Raw genomic sequence first — 26,982 nt, 5'->3', positions numbered from 1 at the left:
ATTAAATATAATCAGATTAGGGAGCCAATTCCAGTAATCTCAGAATCAATCCAGAAAATGCATCACTGAAATTCACACAGAGAAGTTCTGTTCCACTAAAGTGACTCTGGGTGCCAAGTTTCTCTATATATTTGCTGTGTGTGTGTGTGTGTGTGTGTGCGCGCGCGCGTGCGCACGAGTGCGTGCATACATAGTATGTGATGGAGGCTTAAAGTGATGGGATGGAGGCATTACAAGACCAGACACTGGAAGTGAGGATAGAAATGATTAACACCACCATTAAACCAGCTACAGAAATAAAAAAAATCCTTATGCAAGACCAGGCTATGGGGACAGGGGAATTATCAGTCTTTACACAGGTCAGCTATAGAAAATACTTATAGGCAGGACCAGAGGTGGGGATATGGATATTGAGGGCCATTTTAGAGAATCACCTGTCCTTACAAATTAACCCAACCACAACTTAGAAATGGCTAGTTTAACAATAATTAAAATTTTCATAAAAGAATGAACACTTACCCCTCAAAAAGAATCCCCCCTCCAAAGAACACTGTATCAGAACAACTCCTGCTCTGGCAAAGGGCAGCTTTTTCTGCCCACTCATGGCTGTGCAAGTGTCTTCCTCTTTCCTTTTTTAAAATAAACCTGCCCTTTTTTTGGCTATAGTCTTTGTCTGTTTCTGTGCAAATGTCTTCATCTTCTGGGTAAACCTACCATGTACCAATGAAAGGGGAACTCTGCCAAAACCTTTCTCAGAAGTAACCCAAGGACTCTAGTCACCGAACCCCAACATCTCATCAGAACATCATCATTAACTTATAACAATGCACAGAACTATGTGCAGGGGGGAAATATTTATTCAAGATGAGGATAAACTAGGAAGAAGAGAGTGTATAGAAGGGGGTGCCAGGAAGCGACTTCTCCAGTTCAACCCCTGCCTCTTTTTCATTTGATGTACATTAAGGTGTGGAGATATTGGAGCAACAGTATGCCCTGTGGGGTGTGAACCCCAAACCCACCTCCATGCCAATAAGATACCAGGCATCTGTGACTACAACTCCCATCATTCCATGGATCCACCATAACCCTTGGAAAGGGATTGCTGGGAATGAAGGGTGGAGTTAAGTAGCCATGCTTGATAGAAAAGGGAGGACATGAGGGCTAGAGGGGACTTGGTCTTGTTTGCCTTCAATGTGCAACTAGCGTCGCAGTTCAGGCAGTGTTACCAGTAGGACGTAGTAACAAACTGTTCTCTGTATATCTTTCTTTCAGTCTCTGTGCTCCACTCTTTTCATTTCTCTTGCAAATAAACCTTTTATTAACCTTTTTATGGGTGCCTGTCCTTGAGTATTGTTCTGAAATTTTTACATGCGCAGGTGATGATTTATGCCCAGGCCATCTCATTTCCCCTTAGGGTTGCACAGTGACACAAATAGGCAGGGTTTTCTTGAGAAAGGAGGGTCCATAGAGACAAGCACATGTCAGAAACAAAGAACTCATTTTTTTAAAGTTATATGTTAAGTTCCAAAATGGGCAATATGCATACCTCAGACAGGGTAGATTATGAGGAGATTGACTTCTCGTCAGGAATTGGCTCTCACTCAATCCTTGTTTCCTGAGGTGAGAAATCCCATCTTCTGACATCTGCAAGCTAGAGAGCCTGGACAGTGGGTGTTTTCATTCATTCAAGTCCGAAACCTAAAAACCAGGGGTCACATGATGTGAATTTCAGTATGAGCAAGTGGAGGACAGGAAAGCAGATCATGGTAGAGATAACCCAAGATCTATGGCCTTGAATTCCCCAAAACCCTTGTCCCCTTCACCTTTCTCAGAGGGAAGGAACCACCAGGAAATCTAATTCCTATTCTGCCCACATACTCTCCCTTGGTGCTTGACTCTAGATTCTTCTGCATCCTAGGTTGGCTGAATTGAACTGAAGTACTGGCCCTCTGATCTGACTTTCTGAGTCAGGGCAGACTGAGCCCATATGGCAAAGCCCATGGGGGTGTCCCTGCCCTTTAACAATAGGATCCATGGCGGCTCCTGACTGAAGACCTGTGACAGTTCCATGCTCTGAGGGATGTGATGAAGACTAGAGCTTAAGGCCGTCTGAGGAGCTCCAATCACTCATTTTCTAGTGATGACAGGCAAAGCTGGGTGTGTCTCACTTCTCTTAATATCTCCCTGGTTCTTCTCAGTAAGCCTCTATGTCTCGTGTGTGTGCAGTGGGCTGACGCTGTGACCTGAGACTGAGACCTGGCTCATTCCTTGGTCATTATAGAAAGGATCACTGGGGTACAATGAAATTGTGACTTTATTTATGAATTACACTCAGGGTACTGAGAAGGAAGCAGCCCCTGGAACTGAATCAGGCCAAGATTAACCACACCAGTAACCTTCTCCAAATCAATGTCCTCGCTACCCCTCTTAGCACCAGATGGTATCACATAATTACCAGGGAAGACTGTTGAGTGGACTTGAAAATCTCTGCTTTGTTCCTTTTCTTTTTTTCCCATTTTTCTTTCCAGTTCAACATCAGGTTCCCCTGTTTCCTTCTAATCCCTGTAATCCTCCATCCCTTTTCCATTGATCTCATCCTGAATGAAATGTGTCCTCCCCTACAGGGGGCTTCAAACTGCCCTTCAGAATCATCTTACCTGTCCCAGGAGGTGTTTCCTCATTAGTTTGTGACCCTGAGGAAATTCTCAATTCACAATGAAGAAACATTGGGAAAAAATTCAAATCAAGTAGGATATTTTCATAAAGACAACATATGAGAGGAGGCTATATATATGTGTGTGTGTGTGTGTGTGTGTGTGTGTGTGTGTGTGTGTGTGTGTGTAAATATATATGGTGTAATAAAATATATGGCAGGAAGGAATGGGAGCTCAATAGATTTGAATAACCCAAGGGAGATCAGGAAGTGAACTCATGGTTTGGAGGATGTGGAGGGAGGGGCTGGAGTGAGGTAGGGCTGTCCTAACAACACCAGCACTGGGAACTCTCATTTCACATGAGAGTCTGTCACATGGGACATTTGATGTGCTCACTGCAATCTCTAAAAGGAAATTGCAAAAACTCCTTCAAGGCAGATACCCAAGGAAAGGCTTTGCTGCCTCCCTGCTTTCTTGAAAACATCAAGATACTTCTTCAACAGATCCCAGACATTCCAGAACAGTCATGATAGTTACTGAAACAAGGATTACAGAAAATACCAAACTTTCTCTACAGAGACATACTGTGGGCAGAACAGACTGGGAGCAGCATCACACTAACACATGGCTGGGACACAGGACATGTTCCAGGTCTCCAGCAGCAGAGACCTGGTTTTATTGCAGAGAATGCCTGAGCTCCATGCCAAGCATCTCCTATCACTGATGAAATGGAAGTGTAGTACATTCTAGGATCATGTCACAAACATGGAAAAAAAAACTACCACTTCACCCAGAAAATAAGATAGCATCTTTGTGGTTTGCTCCATGAGAGCAGAGAAGCTAAGAGAAAACTGAATTGTCAAGGCCACATGCATGAAGCCCCATCTGCACAGGGTAGGGGTAGCATCTTCAGTGCAATAGGAGGCTGTGAGCACAGGGAATGTTCTGGTCTCACTTCCCCGTGAACTTGCACCACTGTGGTATTACCTCTCCTGTATAAGCCACAGTAATACTCAGCCTCATCCTCAGGCTTGAGACCAGAGATGGTTAAGGTGGCCGTGTTGCCTGACTTGGAGCCAGAGAAGCGATCAGGGATCCCAGAAGGACAAGAACTACTTTCATAAATCAAGAGTTTGGGGGTGATGCCAGGGAGCTGTTGATACCAGTATACAGTATAGGAACCATACCTGATGTCATTGCTGGTGCCAGCACGGGAAATGGTGACTGATTGTCCCAGCGCCCCAGACACTGAGTGGGGCTGAGTCAGAGCAAACTGGGCCCAGGATCCTGGAAATGAAAAAAGCAAACTCAAGTGAAGTCAATGGTGGGCCCAGGTGAGCCTGAGGAGAAGAAAAAATGTCAGCATAGATGTCCCCTCTGTTCCCCTGGAGGCCTCACCTGTGACCTGAGTCATGAGGGCTAGGAGGAACACAGTCCAAGACATGATGGAGACAAGCCAAGATCTCTGCCTTCTGATGACCTAACCAGTGCATGGCTCCCCAGATTTCTATTATCCCCTCCCCTGCCTCAGAAGAGGGAGAGGCCTCCATGCAAATCTGCTTCTTCTACCTGCCCCTGCTCATTTCCCCTTTGACTTCCTCTGCATTCTGGATTCTTCTGTATCATGGACTGGAGAACTTACTTAGGGTCACTACTCATTGCCCTGTATTTTCAGAGTAATGTTAGACTGAGCCCATGTCAATGTCCAGGAAACAGAATCACTCATGGCTGCCCCTGTTCTTGTTGCTGGGACACGGGGCACATGGAGGGAGGATCTTAAACTCTGAGGCTGAGCTGAGGACAGGGTTCAAGACCGACTGGGGGAAAATAGTCACTCTCTCCAAAGATGAACTGCAAATCTGGGGACTCTTCAAACATCTCAGGTTGCCCTAAATAAGCTACATCTTCTGTCGCATTCCTGAGCAGTGACTCAAGTCCTAGACTTCAGTCAGAGTCCTGTATTTATTCTATGTCTTTATATTACAGACTTTCTTGGAAACAGCAGATTTGAGATCCTGTCTCTGATGCTCTTTAGGGGCCGTATGTCAAGTAGCTACTGGAGTTTCATCAGGCCAGGGTAAACTGCACCCATGACCTTCTCTAGATCCAGGCTCTCACTGGCCTCTGCGACCTTAGATGGTGAGACATGAGTCCCAGGAGACAGGTGAGTGGAGCTAGAAATCTCTGCTGTGCTCATGCTCCTGCTTCCTTTCTTCTCTTCCCAGCTTAACACCAGCCCCCTTCAGTCCATTTCATACTCTGCTCCACTCTCCCTTAACCTTCCCCCAAACAAAGGAAACTCCTTCACACCAGGGGCCTGAACACTCACATTCCCATCAATACCTGTCCCGGGTATGTCACTTTACAGAGTTAAGTGTCCTGGGATAAGAAATAAAATCAAACCAAGCAGGAATATCATATGAGGAAAATAGGATGAGAAGACAGGTTGAGTCCTAAAAAAGTTAAAAGGTGATATATTTCCTGAAGGAGATGGAGCTCAACAGGCTCTAGAAGGACCAATGAGAGCAGGAGTTGGAGGATTTGGGGAAAGTACGCTGGTGTCAGGATTGTTCTAAAATCTCTAGTTCTGGAAACTTCTACTTGGGACAAGTCTGCCTGCCCCACTGCCCCACTCATGCTCTTCAATTTGCCCCTTTTGTACATGGAAAGAACCCCTTCTGAGCTGTGTGTCTCCCTGTGGTAAAATCTCTACAACTACAGAGAGATGCTTGACCTACTAGGTTTTGTAGACAGGGATTGGTTTGGTGAAAAAGACTATTTAATCCTGGCTGACTTATCCTGACCCAAATAAAAATGTCCTCTCAGGAAATGGCATGTGAATGTTCTGAGAAACTATTTTGGTGTCACTGGTCATATTTTGTGACAGACATTTCCAACACCATGAGAGAGTTTCCTTCCTGGCCTGGGGTGTGAGAAGCTTAAGTTGATCTCTGGGGTAGAAGGAGGAGAGTTATAAGAGAAAGACACAGTTTTAAATTTTTTACTATTATCCTGTCCTGCTGCCCTATAGATGGGTGTGTGGCTTCCATGTGGATCTGTTTCCATAGCTTCCTTTTCTCAGTTCCTCTAAATGGTCCTGGATTCCAGGGGTTCCTGGACCTCTGGACAGCACAGCTTAGTAGAGACACTAAAACTCTTTGACATGTCCATTGTGAGGGGTGGGATTTGAATTGTTTTTCTATGATTTACACAGGATTAGAAGATTGCATATGTGATGTCTGATGTTAGTGGAGTCCTGTCCACTCAAGGCCTCTCTGCCAGGATCAGGCCATGTGTGTGTGACCACTTCCCACAGGAACTCCGTGGGCTGCCCTTTCCTCGGGGTTTCTCTCCTGCTAGGAAGGGAGGCTGTCCGACTACTAGAGACTTGCTGTTACTAATCCCTGCTGGTGGGATCTACCAGGTACAGACTTCTCACCTCCCCCACATTTTTCTGAAGTATCGGTAGCATGGGTCCCACAGAAAATAGGTCACTCCAGGTCATTCACCCACAGACCACACCAGGAGTCAGGAGCTCATGTGGGAAGACGTGGGGGCCACAAGATACCAGCCAGCAGCCACGGCTCTGTCCCTGACTCAGCCTCCCTCATCTGCATTTTCCGTGGCTGAACAAGCGACTTTCCCTTTCTCAGCTCAAATCCTCAGCTGAGAAGTGAAGAATGACAGGTACACCCCGTGGCACATGGCTGTGGCAAGAGGAGTGGCAGAAGCACAGCTTTGACAAAAGGGAATGTTGCTCTGAACTTTACATGATCCCAGGATTCATGATGATTTGTGAGTGTGGTTAGACATGCTTTTATTGCTTTGGTTTCCTCCTTCTCATCCTCTCCCCCGGTCATGATGCAACTGACCTTCCAATACTGGTAACTGAAATCCAGATTCGTTCTGAATATATTTCTTCAAGTTATTTTCCTTATACAGTTTGTAAAACTTTTTAACCTTCCCTTTTTACAAATATCCATGATTGAGTTGATTTAATTTTCAAATTAAAACTAGTATTATTGATTTGAGGTCCCATTTAAGGCGAGTTAACACACATGCCTCTTTCACCCATTTACACAGTGAGAAACTGAACCAGAATTCTGGAGCAGATTTTGGACTGAATTGTACAAGGCACATTGGGAAATCGCTGGTGTCACCCCAAATACGATCTCAACAACAGTTGGACAAGTGAGGATCAAACGAAGGAAGAAGTCAAAAGATTTTGCAGTGTGACACCTATTCCAACAAAAACCAGTTTGAATTCAATATCTATAGGCTGGAATAATGAGTCCCTGCCATTCAAAATGTAATTATTGTGGACAGGGAGGTGGCTATAGCTAAGTGGTTCATATGTTGTCTACGCTCAGAGGAAGGCAGCGCAGGGACTAAGCTCTTCCTCTCTGAAGAAGGCACTGGGCAGAGGCAAAGGCTGGAGCCCATTACTTATATTTCTTTACCAGGCTTCTTAGTCATTAAACAGGCCTGAAAACACTGGCTTGACCCCAGGCAGCAGATTTTGCAGGCTGTTTCACACTCAAGCCTCGGCCAATGGCTTTGTTCTAATGCTTACTGGAGCAGGGAGGCATCCAGTATGTTCAACTGCGAGGGAACATTCTGAGTTTCCTTTTTCTCCTTCACACCGGGATTCAAATCAGCGAGGGGCCAGCAAGGGACACCACAGAGACAGGAAGAGCTCCAGCAATACCCCCTCATTCTGCATGGTAGGCGCGTGATTCCTAGTGTTCACAGAAAGACTGGAACCCACAGTGCCTTTTCCTTTTCATCCTCAGTAGTCTCACAAGAGCCTATGCCTTGGGGATGAAATGAACGTGTGAGCCATTGCTTCTTTTTACCATCGCATGTCCCTGTGGGGCAAGAAGGGCACCACAGTCAAGGGACAGCCCCAAACAGTGAGCAGCAACCCTTCAAGGTATGTGTGAATGCAAATTGTGGTACCATAGGCATTTGGAGGGTTGTCAAGGAAGCTGGACAGGCCTCCCAGCCTGCTAACGATCGACTGGTCTTTAACGCATTTTCTTTTTCTGCCAGCAATGCACAGAGGGATTCGGGCAATGGATAAAGGAGAGTCCTGGAGCCCTTGTGGATTTTTCAGGCCTTAATGCTCTTTTTACCCCACTGGGGCAAGCCCTCAGACTGCAGTGGTGTGTGTGTGTGGGTCAGGGTTGTCAAGGAAGCTCAGGCCTCCCAGCCGCCGGGATCTTTACGCTTCTTTTTCTCTGGGTCCTTTTGTGGTCCTGTAGCATGCAGCTCATACCATTGTAGCCACTCACCATAGCCGTCTCTGTGATGTTGCTCTGATAGCCTCAGCCTCCAGGCTCAGGTGGGCCCACTTACACATGCTCACACCTTACTCCAGGTGTCCACCACCAGGAATGCGTGCCCCGTGCCCAAGCTCCCAAGCACCTTCTGCACTCATGGCCACCACTGATAGCCACAGAAGCCAATGGCATAAAAGCCTGACTTTTCACTTACCCTAAAATAGAAAAAGAGCCAGGAAAATCCAAAGGGATGTGGAAGAGACAGAGATGATAACCCCATACTGACAGACATGTTGGCATTTTTCTCCCAAGGACTTTACACCAGCAATTTAAAGTCAGACCAGAAGCAAGGGAAGCCTTCTTGACTTAATGGAGAAAAAAAAAATCTCAATTAGAAATAGAATATACAAGGAATTTCAAATAAATCTACTGTATGTTGTTGATAACAAAATGAGATAGGAAGCATGACCTCCAGTCATAGCAAAAAGAGAAAAAGAAAATTCAGGGCCTCCCCTGGTGGTGCAGCGGTTGAGCGCTGGGCTGCTAAGCTGCCCGCAGCCTCTGCAGCGCTGGTTCGATCCCTGGCCGCTGGCGAGAGTCCCACATGGCATGCAGACCTCTCCTGTCTCTCCCACTGCTCCCCTCAGCAGTGTGTTTCATCAGTCTGCCTGTTCTGTTCCCCGCTCTGGCTCTGGTGAATTCTCTCACCCTCCCGCGCTTCTGACTGTACCCGATGCTTGTATAAATAAATAAATAAATCTTTGGGAAAAAGAAGAAAAAGAAAATTCAAAAATCAAAAAGGATCAGTGACCTTTACCTTGAGTGGAACCACTTCAAGTGACCTCATTCACATAAAGTGAGAGATGCCGAAACAGAGACCACAGAGGAACAGAGAGAACCCCACAGAGCCAGGCACTTAGTAAATCCTAACCCCTAAACAAAAGAAACATGAAGAAAATCATTTCAGGGGCCATTTCACCAAGTTCATGGTTGTGCGGATCCCTTTCCAGACTTCTTGTTGGCTTCGGTGACTCTGAGTTCATAGGCAAAATATCAAGCAAAGAATTGTGTTAACTGAGAATCCTCTGTTGATTTGACTATGGGCATGAGGGAATGAGGGAAATGAAATTTAGAATAAGTGGAAGTTGTTATATAAGAGGGTGGATGTCCGGATGCCCCCCTATCATTATACCACCCAGAAGGGACTGAGGTAACAGCCCGTGTTCCAGCCCCTCCTCTGACCACATGTGTCCCGGCAGAGCATAAATCACATCTCTGGGAGCAGGGGAGTTGGAGAGGGCGTCTCCGGATACTTGGGTGTTATGAGAGTCCCGTGTGCTTTGGAAGTGTTGAATCCTGAGACCATGTGCCCCCGGTGATCCTCCATCTAAGGCTCCTCCAAGAGAAACTGTGGGCTCATCTTTGAGGAGTCTGAGGACAGTGGACCAACCTGAAAAAGTTGTGAGAGTGTGTCCTGAATTCTTACTCATACTTGCTGCACCGTGTTAGGTTATCTTGATATGACCCACGCACCAACGTCATGATCAACCAATAAACATCTTTGTTCTCCCAGAGAAGTGTTCAAAGACATCTCCCAGAGAGCAGGCTGAGCTAGGAAGCAGCAAATGGAGTCCTAAATGTGAACATTCATGCTAGAGACTGGGTTCCTGATTCACATTCAGCAAGCCCAGTGCCTGGTCTAGGATCCCTTCACTTCTGCTCTTCACTGTGGGACAGGAGAGGATTAAGGATGATGTGAATGACGAAGTCCATACTGCAGGAAGCCTCCAAGAACAGGATGGAGAAGTCTGTTCAGAGCAGGGATGAAGCCTGGAGTGGAGAGCAGGTTTGTGTCTCACTTCCCATGAACTTGCACCACTGTGGTAAGCAACACTAGTGCTAGGTGAACAACAGTGATACTCAGCCTCATCCTCAGGCTTGAGACCAGAGATGGTCAAGGTGGCCGTGTTGCCTGACTTGGAGCCAGAGAAGCGATCAGGGATCCCTGAGGGCCGGGAACTGACATCATAAATCAGGAGCTTGGGTGTCTTCCCAGGGAGCTGCTGGTACCAGGACACATAGTTATATCTCCCAATGTCGTTGCTGGTCCCAGCACAGGAGATGGTGACTGACTGTCCCAGAGCCCCAGGCACTGAGGAAGGCTGAGTCAGAGCAGACTGGGCCCAGGAACCTGAAAAGAAGAAAAATACACTCAGGTGATTTTTGTCTGGGTCCAGGTGAGCCTCAGCAAGAGATAAAGGGTCAGCCATGATGTGTTCAGTGTCCTTCCCTGGAGGCCTCACCTGTGGCCTGAGTGAGGAGGGTGAGGAGAAGCACAGTCCAGGCCATGGTGGAGACAAGCCAACGTCTCTGTCTTCTGATGCCCCAACCCTGGGCCTGGCTCCACAGATGTCTCTTATCCTCTTCCCCTGCCTAAGATGTGGGAGGGGCCTCTGTGCAAATCTGTTTCCTGCCTCTTCCATTCAAGTCCTAGGTCACAGATACATTTTCAACTTTCCAGAGTTTTCTTCCATGTCACCATATCCACAGGTAAGGTAAACCAACCTCCCCAAACCTGGACACTTAAGTCAGAGAATCTTTTGGAAAATATATCTCCCTCTCTCTTTAAAATTTGTGAAACTATTCTTTCTCTCTTTTTTCTATACCCTTGGGTTAAAACTGATTGTAGATGACTGGATCAAGAAGATGTGGTACATATATACCATGGAATATTACTCAGCATTCAAAAAAAATAATCACATGCAATTTGCAGCAACATGGATGGAGCTGGAAGGGATCATGCTCAGCGAAATAAGCCAGAAAGAAAAAGAAAAATACCGGATGGTCTCACTCATAGCAGGAATCTAGAAAACCTAAATAAGGGACCAGGAAAATGAATAACTATAAGAAAGTGAAAATCAAAATCAACAAAAAACTATGAACCAGAGACACTTTTTGGGGGGTGGGGGGTGGGAGGGGAGGGATTGGGGTCAGAATGGGGGGTAGCAATTGTATGGGGGAATATAAAAATAAAATTTATTATTAAAAAAAAACCTGAAAGTTCAAATGGAAAATGCTATTATAAAGTTCAAATTCTATTTGAAATGTAGAGAGCATGCAACACCATTTCTCTTCTGAATGTAGCTACAAGCTTTAGAACATGCAGGGAGCAGTTATTTGAGTCCCTAGAAAAGGGAATCATAGATGGCTCTTGGGAGAGGCACCTGCCTTTGATAACAGCAAAACAACAGTGAGTTTCTTATAATAGCAGTGAGTTTCTTGTAATAGCAAAACAACAGTGAGTTTCTCCAGTTTCCTTCTGTCTCCCGTGGTCTTACTCAACACATCACAGTAGATTGGGGATATGCCAGTCCCGTTTCTTCCTAGAAAGGGCTCAAATAGAAGCAGCTCTTGGCATTTCATCCAGTTCAGGATAAACCACAGCAATGATGGTCCCCAAACCCAGGCCCTTGCTGCCCTCTGGTGGTCACTGATGGTGCAGCCCAAGTCCCGTGGATGCAGCGGAGTAGTAGCTGGAAATCCCTGCCCTGTCCTCTCTCCAGCTCCCTGTTCTTCCCTCCCTGGTGTAACAGTCCTCAGGCCTCCTGGGCCCTCCAAAGCACTCTCACTTTTCCTTTAGCTTTCCTAGCAACTAAAGACAAATCAGAAAAGAAGACAAATTATATGAGTCCTGCAATTAGCCCACCTTAACAAAGAGCACAAGAAAATTTCTTTGAAATGGACAATAATATAAAACTCCTAACCAAAAGAAGCACACTGTATGCAATAAAATTTTAAGTGTCAAACTACTCGGTTGTAAAATTACTATGGTAAAAGAAAGACATTATATGGTGATCACATATACACCTAGAAGACAACTTCAAGTTATAAATAAATAAAACTGATAGACTGAAACGAGAGATGGTCAAATCTGCAAGTATGTGAGATCTTCATTCTGCTCTCAGTCACTGATAGCACAATTATACAGATTAATATTAATGGAAAGTATTGAACACCACCATGACCCAAGGGAACCAAATTAACATTTACAGAAAATTCCATTAAAAATCACAGCATAATACATGATCTTATTGCTCATAAGGAATAGTCACCAAATTAGGATAAATCCTGAATAGTCATCAAATTAGGATAAATCCTGAATAATAAAGTTAATGTAAAAATTTTATAAAGATCATAGTCTTACAAACTATACTCTCAGAACATTATGGAATTCAGCTGGAAGACATAGAAAAAATACCTGGAATTTTCCAAATTCCTTGTGTTTTCAGTTGAAGTGCATCTAAAAAAAAAAAAAAAAAAGCCGAAAAGACTTAATTCTAACCCTCCATTCAGGAAATGAGACCTTGCTTGGAAAAGTGTCTGCAGTGTAATCAAATTAAGATAGAGTGACATTTCATAAGGGTGGACCCTAATCCAATAAGACCAGTGTCCTAAGAAGAAGAGAAGGTCAACAAATAAGCAGAGACAGAATGCTACAGGGAGTGCAAGGCTGAGATTGAACAGTGACAGTTAAAAGTCAAGAAACCTTTAAAGGCTTCCTGACAATCACCTTACTAGGAAGAAGCAAGGATACTTCCCCCTTTTTAACAGAGAGAGTGGAACAGCACTAATAGTTTGATATTTGATTTCTTAACCTGCAGAATTGGGAGACCACGCATTTCTGACATTTTAAGCGCAGTTTGCATCCATTGATATAACAGGTCTAAGACAACAGTTCAAGTTAGGAATTAACTGAAGTACATTTAAATATTTTGTGATTCAAAGAGGATGGATAGGAGGCATCAGAAATTGCTTTTAATAACGAAAAGTGCAAACACACATATTAAAATACATGAGGTTCTGTAAAATCAGTGCTGACAGGGAAATTTATTGCCCTGAGTGTTCCATACCAAAAACACAGGAAGCAAATGACAGAGATAAGTGCAAACTAAACAGAAGGAAGGAAATAATACAAACAAGAGCACTCACCCATGGAATAGAAACCAGAAAACAAGTAAAGTCAGAAAAGTCTGAAGCTGCTTCCTTGAACATATCCCTAAAATTGTGAAAACCCTAGTCAGAGTGACCGTGAGAAAAGGGGAGGAGACACAAATTATCATGTGATTAAAAAAAAATGAAGGGCAGGACATTTCCTCTGCTCCATACACATTACGATGCTAAATATATCCCCCCCCCTCTTTTTTCCCCTCGGGGAAGATTATAAAGCTCTCTCACCATCATCAACTCAGGTTGACTCCTGCTTTTTCACATTGAATGTGTCTACCTGTTGTCCCTTAAGAATAAAACCCCAGCTTGGAAGAAAACTCAAAAACATGCAAAAATTTGCAGGGAAAAATCTCCCAAATTCTCACCAAATGAACACATGGTTTATATGTCCTTCAGGTTTCCGTCATGGATGGAAAACTTGGCAATAATGTTCATTGTTCTCTATTCAGAACTAACAGAATAGCTGGCATTTGGTAGATTTGGGTTACTATTATTTGAAATAACGAATGATGAGTCAATTGATGAGAAATTAAATAAAGATATGTGATTCTACAAGTAGGGACATAATCTATATGCAAGCCTTTGAATTGCATTTTGCACATAAATATTACAGATGCTGTTGTGTTGCATTTCTTGGCTGTTCAAAACGAAAGGCCTATGGTTGCAAATAATACACTTCCCTCCCCCCACATCACTGCTGTCCCATCTGTCTCCATCTGACATCAGCACCAGCCCTGTTCATTACCAAGTCAAATTTCATGAATCCTCACTAACTCTTCTTTCCCTGCTTCCCACTAGTCCAACAAATAATCAGTCAACTCAACTGCGGAACCACCTCGCCCTTCTCCATGGCTCTACTTGATGCAGGACCCATGATGTTGTGCCCAGACAAGAACCACAGTGCCTAAGCACTCTGTGTGCATCCATTTCATTCAAGCAGCTTGTACCACAAAATATTCTGAGAGTTTTTAAAGTATCAAATACCTTATGGAGCATCCTCACTCAAATTAACTTTCTTTTCATGTAAGTAACTTATTGTCATTCATCTTACCTCCTTAACTAGACCTTTTGTTACAGAGCAACCTTCAGTCATCATGTGATCTGTCTGTGACCCACAACTCTCCAGTCTACCTCCTCACAGTGCCAGGAGACCATTCCCCAGTCACTCTGTTCCGTAAATTGTTCGTATTTTCTCGACCACAGTGCCTTTGCACAAGCTTTTGTTCTGGATGAAATTCTTGTTTTCTTAAAACGTTGTATGTCTGGTCTGTTGAAGACTCAGTAATGTGCCCTAACATCCCACTCAGTGATGTTTGATGTTGGATGAATCAGGTAGCAAGCTCAGTTTGGGGACCGAAGGACCCCAAACCACATCCAGGTATATTCGAGAGTAATTTTCACATTTGTTTTTGAATAGTGGACCTTCAGATCAAAATAAATTTTAATGCAGTTTCTTCCAAACCAACATACCATTAAATGTCACTGTGGAGAGGAGAGGAGCTAAGAGACAACAGAATTCTCAAAGCCACGTGCATGAAACTCCATCTGCACAGGGTAGGGCTTGTGGTTGCATCTTCAGTGCAACAGGGAGGCTGTGAGCACAGGGCAGATTCTTGTCTCACTTCCCTATGAACTTACACCACTGTGGTAAGCACCACCAGTTTTAACTGAACAAAGGTGATACTCAGCCTCATCCTCAGGCTTGAGACCAGAGATGGTCAAGGTGGCCGTGTTGCCTGACTTGGAGCCAAAGAAACGATCAGGGATCCCTGAGGGCCTGGAACTGACATCATAAATCAGGAGCTTAGGTGTCTTGCCAGGGAGCTGCTGGAGCCAGGACACACGATTATAACGCCCAATGTCATTTCTGGTCCCAGCACAGGAGATGGTGACTGACTGTCCCAGAGCCCCAGGCACTGAGGAAGGCTGAGTCAGAGCAGACTGGGCCCAGGCGCCTGAAAAGAAGAAAAACACACTCGGGTGATTTCTGTCTGGGTCCAGGTGAGCCTCAGCAAGAGATAAAGGGTCAGCCATGATATGTTCATTTTCCCTTCCCTGGAGGCCTCACCCTTGGCCTGAGTGAAGAGAGCGAGGAGGAGAACAGCCCAAGGCATGGTGGAAAAAGCCAAGGTCTCTGTCTTCTGATGCCCCAACCCTGGGCCTGGCTCCACAGATGTCTCTTATCCTCTTCCCCTGCCTAAGATGTGGGAGGGGCCTCTGTGCAAATCTGTTTCCTGCCTTCCCCTTTCAAGTCCTAGGCACAGATACATTTACAACTTTCCAGAGTTTTCTTCCATGTCACCATATCCACAGGTAAGGTAAACAACCTCCCCAAACCTGGACACTTAAGTCAGAGAATCTTTTGGAAAATATATCTCCCTCTCTCTTTAAAACTTGTAAAACTATTCTTTCTCTCTTTTTTCTATTCCCTTGGGTTAAAACTGATTGAAAGTTCAAATGGAAAATGCTATTATAAAGTTCAAATTCTATTTGAAATGTAGAGAGCATGCAACACCATTTCTCTTCTGAATGTAGCTACAAGCTTTAGAACATGCAGGGAGCAGTTATTTGAGTCCCTAGAAAAGGAAATCATAGTTGGCTCTTGGGAGAGGCACCTGCCTTTGATAATAGCAAAAACAACAGTGAGTTTCTTGTAATAGCAAAACAACAGTGAGTTTCTCCAGTTTCCTTCTGTCTCCCGTGGTCTTACTCAACACATCACAGTAGATTGGGGATATGCCAGTCCCGTTTCTTCCTAGAAAGGACTCAAAGAGAAGCAGCTCTTGGCATTTCATCCAGTTCAGGATAAACCACAGCAATGATGGTCCCCAAACCCAGGCCCTTGCTGCCCTCTGGTGGCCACTGATGGTGCAGCCCAAGTCCCGTGGATGGAGCGCAGTAGTAGCTGAAATCCCTGCCCTGTCCTCTCTCCAGCTCCCTGTTCTTCCCTCCCAGGTGTAACAGTCCTCAGGCCTCCTGGGCCCTCCAAAGCACTCTCACTTTTCCTTTAGCTTTCCTAGCAACTAAAGACAAATCAGAAAAGAAGACAAATTATATGAGTCCTGCAATTAGCCCACCTTAACAAAGAGCACAAGAAAATTTCTTTGAAATGGACAATAATATCATAAAACTCCTAACCAAAAGAAGCACACTGTATGCAATAAAATTTTAAGTGTTAAGCTACTCGGTTGTAAAATTACTATGGTAAAAGAAAGACATTTGATGGTGATCACATATACACCTAGAAGACAACTTCAAGTTATAAATAAATAAAACTGATAGACTGAAACGAGAGATGGTCAAATCTGCAAGTATGTGAGATCTTCATTCTGCTCTCAGTCACTGATAGCACAATTATACAGATTTATATTAATGGAAAGTATTGAACACCACCATGACCCAAGCGAACCAAATTAACATTTACAGAAAATTCCATTAAAACTCACAGCATAATACATGATCTTATTGCTCATAAGGAATAGTCACCAAATTAGGATAAATCCTGAATAACAAAGTTAATGTAAAAATTTTATAAAGATCATAGTCTTACAAACTATACTCTCAGAACATTATGGAATTCAGCTGGAAGACATAGAAAAAATACCTGGAATTTTCCAAATTCCTTGTGTTTTCAGTTGAAGTGCATCTCAAAAAAAAAGGAAAAAAAAGCCAAAAAGACTTAATTCTAACCCTCCATTCAGGAAATGAGACCTTGCTTGGAAAAGTGTCTGCAGTGTAATCAAATTAAGATAGAGTGACATTTCATAAGGGTGGACCCTAATCCAATAAGACCAGTGTCCTAAGAAGAAGAGAAGGTCAACAAATAAGCAGAGACAGAATGCTACAGGGAGTGCAAGGCTGAGATTGAACAGTGACAGTTAAAAGTCAAGAAACCTTTAAAGGCTTCCTGACAATCACCTTACTAGGAAGAAGCAAGGATACTTCCCCTTTTTAACAGAGAGAGTGGAACAGCACTAATAGTTTGATATTTGATTTCTTAACCTGCAGAATTGGGAGACCACGCATTTCTGACATTTTAAGCGCAGTTTGCATCCATTGATATAACAGGTCTAAGACAACAGTTCAAGTTAGGAATTAACTGAAGTACATTTAAATATTTTGTGATTCAAAGAGGATGGATAGGAGGCATCAGAAATTGCTTTTAATAACGAAAAGTGCAAACACACATATTAAAATACATGAGGTTCTGTAAAATCAGTGCTGACAGGGAAATTTATTGCCCTGAGTGTTCCATACCAAAAACACAGTAAGCAAATGACAGAGATAAGTGCAAAGTAAACAGAAGGAAGGAAATAATACAAACAAGAGCACTCACCCATGGAATAGAACCAGAAAACAAGTAAAGTCAGAAAAGTCTGAAGCTGCTTCCTTGAACATATCCCTAAAATTGTGAAAACCCTAGTCAGAGTGACCGTGAGAAAAGGGGAGGAGACACAAATTATCATGAAAAAAAAAAAAAATGAAGGGCAGGACATTTCCTCTGCTTCATACACATTACGATGCTAAATATATCCCCCCTTTTTTCCCCTCGGGGAAGATTATAAAGCTCTCTCACCATCATCAACTCAGGTTGACTCCTGCTTTTTCACATTGAATGTGTCTACCTGTTGTCCCTTAAGAATAAAACCCCAGCTTGGAGGAAAACTCAAAAACATGCAAAAATTTGCAGGGAAAATCTCCCAAATTCTCACCAAATAAACACATGGTTTATATGTCTGTCAGGTTTCCATCATGGATGGAAAACTTGGCAATGATGTTCATTGTTCTCTATTCAGTCCTAACAAAATAGCTGGCATTTGGTAGATTTGGGTTACTATTATTTGAAATAATGAATGATGAGTCAATTGATGAGAAACTAAATAAAGATATGTGATTCTACAAGTAGGGACATAATCTATATGCAAGCCTTTGAATTGCATTTTGCACATAAATATTACAGATGTTGTTGTGTTGCATTTCTTGGCTGTTCAAAACAAAAGACCTATGATTGCAAATAATACATCTTCTCTCATCACTGCTATCCCATCACTGCTATCCCATCTGTCTCTATCTGACATCAGCACCAACCCTGTTAATTACCAAGTCAAATTTCACGAATCCTCACTAAATCTTCTTTCCCTGCTTCCCACTAGTCCAACAAATAATCAGTCAGCTCAATTGCAGAACCACCTCGCCCTTCTCCATGGCTCTACTGATGCAGGACCCGTGATGTTCTGCCCAGACAAGAACCACAGCGCCTAAGCACTCTGTGTGCATCCATTTCATTCAAGCAGCTTGTACCACAAAATATTCTGAGAGTTTTTAAAGTATCAAATACCTTATGGAGCATCCTCATTCAAATTAACTTTCTTTTCATGTAAGTAACTTATTGTCATTCATCTTACCTCCTTAACTAGACCTTTCAGTCATCATGTGATCTGTCTGTGGCCCACAACTCTCCAGTCTACCTCCTCACAGTGCCAGGAGACCATTCCCCAGTCACTCTGTTCCGTAAATTGTTCATATTGTCTCGACCACAGTGCCTTTGCACAAGCTTTTGTTCTGGATGAAATTCTTGTTTTCCTAAAACGTTGTATGTCTGGTCTGTTGAAACTCAGTAATGTGCCCTAACATCCCACTCAGTGATGTTTGATGTTGGATGAATCAGGTAGCAAGCTCAGTTTGGGGACCGAAGGACCCCAAACCACATCCAGGTATATTCGAGAGTAATTTTCACATTTGTTTTTGAATAGTGGACCTTCAGATCAAAATAAATTTTGATGCAGTTTCTTCCAAACCAACATACCATTAAATGTCACTGTGGAGAGGAGAGGAGCTAAGAGACAACAGAATTCTCAAAGCCACGTGCATGAAACTCCATCTGCACAGGGTAGGGCTTGTGGTTGCATCTTCAGTGCAACAGGGAGGCTGTGAGCACAGGGCAGGTTCTTGTCTCACTTCCCTGTGAACTTACACCACTGTGGTAAGTACCACCACTCCTGTATGAGCTACAGTAATACTCAGCCTCATCCTCAGGCTTGAGACCAGAGATGGTCAAGGTGGCCGTGTTGCCTGACTTGGAGCCAGAGAAGTGATCAGGGATCCCTGAGGCCGGGAACTGACATCATAAATCAGGAGCTTGGGTGTCTTGCCAGGGAGCTGTTGGTACCAGGACACATGATTATAACCCCCAATGTCATTGCTGGTCCCAGCACAGGAGATGGTGACTGACTGTCCCAGAGCCCCAGACACTGAGGAAGGCTGAGTCAGAGCAGACTGGGCCCAGGAACCTGAAAAGAGGAAAAACACACTCAGGTGATTTCTGTCTGTGTCCAGGTGAGCCTCAGCAAGAGATAAAGGGTCAGCCGTGATGTCTTCAGCGTCCCTTCCCTGGAGACCTCACCTGTGGCTTGAGTGAGGAGGGTGAGGAGGAGCACAGTCCATGCCATGATGGAGACAACTCAAGATCTCTTGCATCTGACACCCAACCCTGAGACTGTCTCCCCCAGACCTCTCTTATGCCTCCCCTGCCTAAGAGGAGGGAGAGTCCTCTTTGCAAATCTGGTTCCTGCTCCTTACATTCAAGTGCTAGTTTACAGATATGGTCATTCGAACTTTCCAGAATTTTCTTCCATGTCACCACTTCCACAGGCAAGATAAACCACTATCCCCAAACCTGACACAATGTCACAACACCTTTATGATAATGTATCTCCCTCTCTCTTTAAAATGTCTAAGACCATTGTTTAATTCTCTTTTTTTATTCCTTTGGATTAAAACTGATTTAAATTTCAAATAAAAAGTACAGCTATAAGATTCAGGTTCCATGTGGAATGTAGAAAATATGCAACATCATTTCTCTTCTGAATGCAGCTAAAAGCCTTAGAGCATGAAGGGAGCAGTTATTTGAGTCCCTTGTAAAGGGACTCATAGACGGCTCTGAGGAGAGACACCTGCCCTTGAAGTTACAGCAAACCAGCAATTCATTTCAGCTTTTTCCTTTTGCATTCCATGGAATATCTGAGTTCTACTTCTTCCTATGAATAGTTCAGAGGAAAACAGTTCCTAGGACTTCATGCAGTTCTGGATAAATCACAGTAACTAAGGTCCCTAAACACAGGCCTTTGCTGCCCCCCTGGTGGCCACAGATGGTGAACCCCAAGACTCCTGGATGCAGTTCAGTGGAAGCTGGAAATCCCTCACCGTCCTCTCTCAGCTCCTGGTCCTTCCCTACCACTTGCAACAGAACTTCTTTCTACCTCTTAATCACAGCAAAATTAAAGTGTTTACTGTTTCACAAGAATAATCATCAAATTAAGATGTATCTTGAATAACAAATGAATTCTATTTTTTATAACCATGATAATCTAACAAAATATACTCTCAGACCATTATGGAATTAAGGTGGAAGAAAAATGAGCCTTTTGGAAAACAGCCTTTACTAGGAAGGAGTCAGCAAGCTGTGGGGAGTACTTCATGAAAGGGATCATAGATGGAAAGGGAGGATCCCACATACCACAGATGCAACTAAAATTATTTCCTGCTCAGCTTCTCTGGAGATGGGATCACCTGGAGGGATGATAAAGGAAAAGGTCCATGTACTTTATCGTCATCCCTCAGCAAGATTTTCACCTTCTGAAGCTGCTCCTCTTTTCTATTTATTATTTATTTATTATATTTATGTATTTATTTCTATTTATTTATTTGTTTTCATGCATCATTGCTCATGTTTACACAGCATTGGTTTCTCTGGCAAGGCGTTCTCCCTGAAGTTCTACTACAACATCTCACTGTGGCCATCACCACAGTCCCTTATACTCTTCCCCCACCTAGTTTGACAGATGCCCCAAAAAGACCACTGGATCAAAAAGTTGTGAGATACATACACAATAGAATACTATGCTGTGATTAAAAAAAAGGGGGGGGAACTCTTGCCATTTGTGGCAACATGAATGGAGCTACAAGGAAATATGATAAGTGAACTAAAAAGAAAAAAAAGAAACATCAATTGATTTCATTTATATGTAGAAATGAGAGACACTGAACAAAAGGTCAAGAGAAGACAAATATACAAGCTCATCATAGATCTGCAGCAACAGCCTCTTTTCCTAAAAACAATGTGCAGAAGAGTAAGCACCAAGAAAGGCCGCACTGACTCAGCAGCACAGATGCTGAGTGAACAAGGAGACATCACGCTGGACAACTGAGTCCAGGCTGGGCTGCACAGAGTGGGAGACCAGAGCATGTAAAGTGAGGATATACTGAAAACTGGGAAAACTGGCCCCAACATCTTGTCTCTATTAGTGTAGTTGAAGAATTAGGAAATATGCATATTCTGTAACTAGGATAAAGAGACCAAAAAAAAGTTGTTTTTTTCCAAATCAATAAACCTTGGATGTTTTGCTTTGGGGTGTCAGGGGATGACAATGGAGCTGCTGTGGGAACCACATTCCAAGGCCATGTGTGTTAAGGTCCCTCTGCACAGGCTGGGGCAGCATCTTCAGAACAGGGAGGGAGCCTGTGAGCACAGGGTAGGTTCTGGCCTCTCTTCCCCATGAACCTGCACACTGTGGAAAGTGCCAGGCCTCCTAAATAAAGGACAGTGATGAGCAGCCTCCGCCTTAGGTGGAGCCAATGAGGGTCAGAGAGACTCGACATCAGAGAAGTGATCAGAGACCCCTGGGCCAGAGTCCTGAAAACAGAGATAAGGAGACTGGGCTCAACCCAGTATTATCGGCACCAGGATACGCCGCAGGTGTGATGCCCGATGACACTCCAGCAGGGAAATGGTGATCCAGTGTCCCAGAACCTGGAAACTGAGGGAGACTCAGAAAGCTGGAAAGAGGAAAACAAATTCTTGTGGGTTCGTGCTGGGCCCAGGTGAGCCAGCGGTGGAAGACATGGAGGGTCAGGACAGATGTCCCTGGGGTCCCTTCCCTGGGGGCCTTGCTTGTGCCCCGAGTGACTGGGGAGTGGAGAATGCAAGATCATGATGAACATACCCTAAGATCTCTGGGTTTGACTTCCCCAAACCTCTCTTACCTGTGCTCCTATGTCACAAGAGAGGATCCTCCACAAAAATCTGTTCCTGTATTTGTCTCTTCTCACCCCACTCTGACTTGTTCCTGCACTCTAGTTCCTCTGCACCCTAGATGGCAGTGCTGCACTGAAGTGCTGGCCCCTGAGCTGCATTTTCTGAGTCAGGACAGACTGAGCCTGTGGCAGTGCCAGAGCCCATGAGGGTGTCCCTGTGCTTCCACCACAGACTCATGGCAGCTCCTGACTGAGGATCTGGAACAATTCCATGCACTGAGGAGTGTGGAAAAGACAGGGCTCAAGGCTGTCTGATGAGCTCCAATCACTCATTTTCCGATGCTGAAACCCAAAGGTGGTTACTTCTCATTTCCCTTCACCTCTCCCTCTTTCTTCTCAAAAGCCTCTATGTCCCACGTGTGTGCAGTGGGCTGACACTGTGACCTGAGACTGAGATCTGGTTCATTTCCTAGTCCTAATAAAAAGAACTATTGGGGTACAACAGAAGTGTCTCTATTTCTGAATTACACTAGGGGCGATCAGAGGGAAGTAGCTCCTAGAACTGAATCAGGCCATGCTGAACCACACCAGTAACCTTCCCCCAATCGAGGCCCTTGCTGCCCCCTGCGGGCAGCATATGGTATGACACAAAGTGCCAGACAAGGCTGCTGAGTGTAGTTGAAAATCTCAACTTTGTTCATTCTTTTTCATTCCCATTTCTCCTCCAGTTCAATACAAGGTCCCCTGTTTCCTTCCAATCCCTATAGTCCTCTATCCCTTTTCCCTAGGTCTCTCCTGAGTGAATGTGTCCTGCCACATGGTGAGCTAAGACTCTGCCCTTCAATCAACCTGTCCCAGTAGGTGTTTCCTCTTTAGTTTATAGATGAGGGATTCTCTAGTCAGCCATAAAGAAACATTGAATGGAAATTAAATCATGTCAAGTAAAAAGTAAAAAGTTTCATTAAAAAAAGTTGCGAGACTGGGCCTCCCCTGGTGGTGCAGCAGTTGAGCACTGGGCTGCGAAGCTGCCCGCAGCCTCTGCAGCGCCAGTTCGATCCCTGGCCACCAGCAAGGATCCCACATGGCACGACAGACCTCTCCTGCTGCCCGCTGCTCCCCTCAACAGTGTACTTTGTCAGTCTGCCTGTTCTGTTCCCTGCTCTAGCTCTGGTGAATTCACTAACCCTCCCATGCTTCTGACTGTACCCAGTGCTTGTATAAATAAATAAATAAATCTTTAAAAAAAAAAAAAAGTTGTGAGACTAAAGAAGTCTGTTTTTCAAAATGGTGAAATAAAATATTTGGCAGAAGGAGAGGGAGCTCAGTAGGTTTGAATGACCCAGTGGGGAGCAGCAGGTAAAATCCTGTTTTGGAGGCTATGGAGGGAGGGGCTGGAGTGAGGTGGGGTAGTTCTAACACCCCAGCCCTGGGGCCCTCATTTCAAGACTGTCTGTCCAATGCGACATTTGATGTGCTCATGCAACCAATTGTTATGTTTGTGGACACTTTCAAGATCCCTCTTTGGTTTCTTTACCTTACGATTTGTTACCAAATGTCAGCTGAAGAACATTGTTCCCAGAGCTTAGTTCACATTTCATTCTTGGTCCTTGTCCCCACCACACAAACCCAGAGTAGGAATAAACTCACTTTGGTCAATGTGGATGAAATTGAATGAAAATATAATCATGTCTGCTGCATATTAACTCCCAACCAGTTATATTGCTGCTGAATTCCTGTGTCATAATTGTATACAATATACCAAAGAATGAGTGATAGAGAAAACCATAAATGTGGAAGCAAGAATGAATCATGACAAGTATTAACTGCCTTTGGCCTCAAGAAGTCCAATCCCAAGTCCACAATGTTCCAGCCTGAAGTAACACTTACAAAAAAAAAAAAAAAGATTTATTTTTATTTATTTATGCATACAAGGGTGTAAACCAGAGATGTGTGGGGAGGGGGGGAGGATTCACCAGAGACAGAGTGGGGTGCAGTGGGTGGGAGAAGAGAGGTCTGCTCTCCGTGTGAGTTAGCTCCCTACCCGGGGATTGACTCATGCTGCAGTGGTTGCCCATAGCTTGTTAATGCTGAGACTTAATCTCATGTGCCATCATGGAGGCCCTGAAGCACTGCTTTTTAATCTCACTGCCAGTATTTGACCAGTAAGATCAATGACTGGAGGATCATGTTCACTCATCCTCTAGCTACTGTGTTTCATCATACATATTTTAAAATAATTCTCATTACCTCTTAAAGGAATCTGTGGACCAGCCTTCAAGGCAGAGACTAAGGAGAGGCCCTGATCTCTCCCCACTTTCTTGAAAACTTCAAGATTCTTGAAAAGATTCCTGGTAATGTAAGAATAGCCATGGATAGTTACTGCAACAGGGGTTTCAGAAAATGTTAGGCTTTCTGAACAGAGACTCACATCCTATGGGCAGAACAGACTGGGAGCAGCATTACACTGACACGTGGCTGAGACGCAGGACATGTTCCAGCGTCTCAGCAGCAGAGACGCAGCTCCACTCAGGAGAATAGCTCAAGTTCCATGCCACGTGTCTCCTGCCACTGAAGAAATGGAAAGTGTAGTATACTCTTTTTTTTGTCCCTTTAGATTCATTTATTTATTTATACAAACACTGGGTACAGTCAGAAGTGCAGGAGGGTAATAGAATTCTCCAGAGCCAGAGCGGAGAGCAGAACAGGCAGACTGACGAAGTACACTGCTGAGGGGAGCTGCGGGTGGCAGGAGAGGCCTGCGCACCATGAGGGACCCTCACCCGGTGGCTGGGGATCGAACCGGTGCTGCAGAGGTTGCGGGCAGATTCGCAACACAGCGCTCAACAGCTGTGCCACCGGGGAGGCCCGAAAGTGTAGTATATTCTAAGATTAGTCACTATTGTGGAGAAAAATTATCATTGCAGTCAGAAAATAAGACAGAATCTCTGTGGATTGCATTATGGAAATTAAGGGAGCAAATAGAACTTTTGTCTCAAGCCCCCCTTGTTCATGGGATTGTGCTTGGCATCCAAAGTTGCTGCTGTTCAAGTTAAATGTAGAGCCAGGCTGGGGCCTCTCACCAGGACAAAAGTCTTGGTATGAGGAACATACTGGGAAACCAGTATCTGCTGAAAACAGCAGGTAGACACTATGGCCAGATTAGCATAACCAGCTAGACCACCTTGACAGAAAGTTAAGTGTAAACAGGGACTAGAGATAGGATGTTTAGATCAGCAGCAACAATGGACCCCCCCCAAGCAAGAGCTCCTACTCACTCTCCCAAGCATGTGCCAGACTATTATGTAGCCCCAATCCACATCCCCGCCAATGACATTACTCCACATAATTGCCCACCTTCCCTGAATCTGATACCGAACAAATGAGAGACTGGCCTGGATATTGGCACTGTATCTCCAGACAAGTAGCCCCTCTCAGCCTCTCTCTCTCATACTACTTGGACTGTGAGTTATTTTTCTTCATTCCAGCAGCTGCCAAGGTTGCTGCCCCCATGAGGCAACACACATGGGTGATGCCCCATCTGCACAGGGTGGGGGAAGCATCTTCTGTGCAACAGGGAGGCTGTGAGCAAAGGGTAGGTTCTTGTATCACTTCTGCGTGAACTTGCACCAATGTGGTAAGCACCACCACTCCTGCGTGAGCCACAGTAATACTCAGCCTCATCCTCAGGCTTGAAACCAGAGATGGTCAAGGTGGCCGTGTTGCCTGACTTGGAGCCAGAGAAGCGATCAGGGATCCCTGAGGGCCGGGAACTGGCATCATAAATCAGGAGCTTGTATGGTGAGTCTGGGAGCCACTGGTACCAGGACACAAGGTTATAACCCCCAATGTCATTGCTGGTCCCAGCACAGGAGATGGTGACTGACTGTCCCGGAGCCCCAGACACTGAGGAAGGCTGAGTCAGAGCAGACTGGGCCCAGGAACCTGAAAAGAGGAAAAACACACTCAGGTGAGTTCAGTCTGAGCCCAGGTGAGCCTGAGTTGGAGATAAAGGGTCAGCCATGATGTGTTCAGCATCCCTTCCCTGGAGGCCTCACCTGTGGCCTGAGTGAGGAGGGTGAGGAGAAGCACAGTCTAGGCCATGCTGGAGACAAGCCAAGGTCTCTGCCTTCTGATGCCCCAACTGGGCCTGGCTCCCCCAGATGTCTCTTATCCCCTCCCCCTGCCTAAGACAAGGGAGGGGCCTCTATGCAAATCTACTTCCTTAGTGCTAGATTCAAGTCCAAGGTCACAGATGTGTTCATTTCAACTTTCTTGCATTTTCTTCCATGTCACCACTTCCACAGTTAAAATAAACCAACCTCCCCAAACCTGGATATGAAGTTGTTGGGGGGAAAAGGATGTCCTAAAGCTAATTGCATACAGGCTTTGTGGACTCCACCCCCCACTCCAGACTAAAGCAAAAGACACTGGAAACTCCAAATCCCATCACCACCAAAGGGAAGGTTGCTGGAACATGAAGGTGGGGTTAAGCAGCCAGGTCTGGTAAAACCAGACACGTGGGCTTTGGAGAAGATCCCCCATTTTGGCTCCTGGCCAGCTCTGAGAGTGCCTTTGGGTTTCCAGGTTGGCGGATCGGGTAGGACGCATTAAAGACTTTATTTCCCTATTTTCTCCCTGAGTTGTACATTTTCCTTAATTCCCTTTCCCTTGTAAATAAACCTTTTATCAACCTTGTGTGTGTGCCTGTAGTGGAGTATTCATAAGTCCTTTTAAGCGCACGGGTGAGGACCCACAGCCAGGCAACCCGTTTTATATCTGGGTTGCTCCGTAACAAAGTCACAGAACCTTTCACAAATATATCTCCTCCTCTTTTTAAAATTTGTAAGACTATTCTTTAATTCTCTCTTTTTTTCTATTGCCTGGGGTTAAAACTGATTTATTTTTCAAATGAAAAGTACTACTTTATGGTTCGGGTTCCATCTGGGATGTAGAGAGCATGCAACGCCATTTACCCTTTGAAAGCAGCTATAAGCCGAGAGCATACA

The 26,982-nt window shown here is 44.6% G+C and overlaps 2 pseudogenes and 2 gene segments (V, D, J or C); all 4 read right to left on the bottom strand.

Annotated features, from left to right (window-relative positions):
• Positions 1-9,646: 9,646 nt before the first annotated feature.
• On the bottom strand, positions 9,647-10,285 carry LOC119244057 (immunoglobulin lambda variable 2-11-like). The segment is given in 3 exon segments: positions 9,647-9,744; positions 9,813-10,127; positions 10,240-10,285. Coding segments are annotated over 3 exon segments (459 nt in total).
• A 4,284-nt stretch (positions 10,286-14,569) lies between these two features.
• On the bottom strand, positions 14,570-15,057 carry LOC119244056 (immunoglobulin lambda variable 2-18-like). The segment is given in 2 exon segments: positions 14,570-14,898; positions 15,012-15,057. Coding segments are annotated over 2 exon segments (375 nt in total).
• A 3,797-nt stretch (positions 15,058-18,854) lies between these two features.
• LOC119244055 (immunoglobulin lambda variable 2-14-like) lies at positions 18,855-19,392 on the bottom strand (annotated as a pseudogene).
• A 3,140-nt stretch (positions 19,393-22,532) lies between these two features.
• On the bottom strand, positions 22,533-26,077 carry LOC119244053 (immunoglobulin lambda variable 2-23-like; annotated as a pseudogene).
• Positions 26,078-26,982: the final 905 nt, after the last annotated feature.

The sequence above is a fragment of the Talpa occidentalis genome, unplaced genomic scaffold (genome assembly GCF_014898055.3).
Source record: "Talpa occidentalis isolate TD23 unplaced genomic scaffold, MPIMG_talOcc4v2.1 talOcc4.14, whole genome shotgun sequence".
NCBI lineage: Eukaryota > Metazoa > Chordata > Mammalia > Eulipotyphla > Talpidae > Talpa > Talpa occidentalis.
This window is presented reverse-complemented; position numbering and strand designations above follow the sequence as displayed.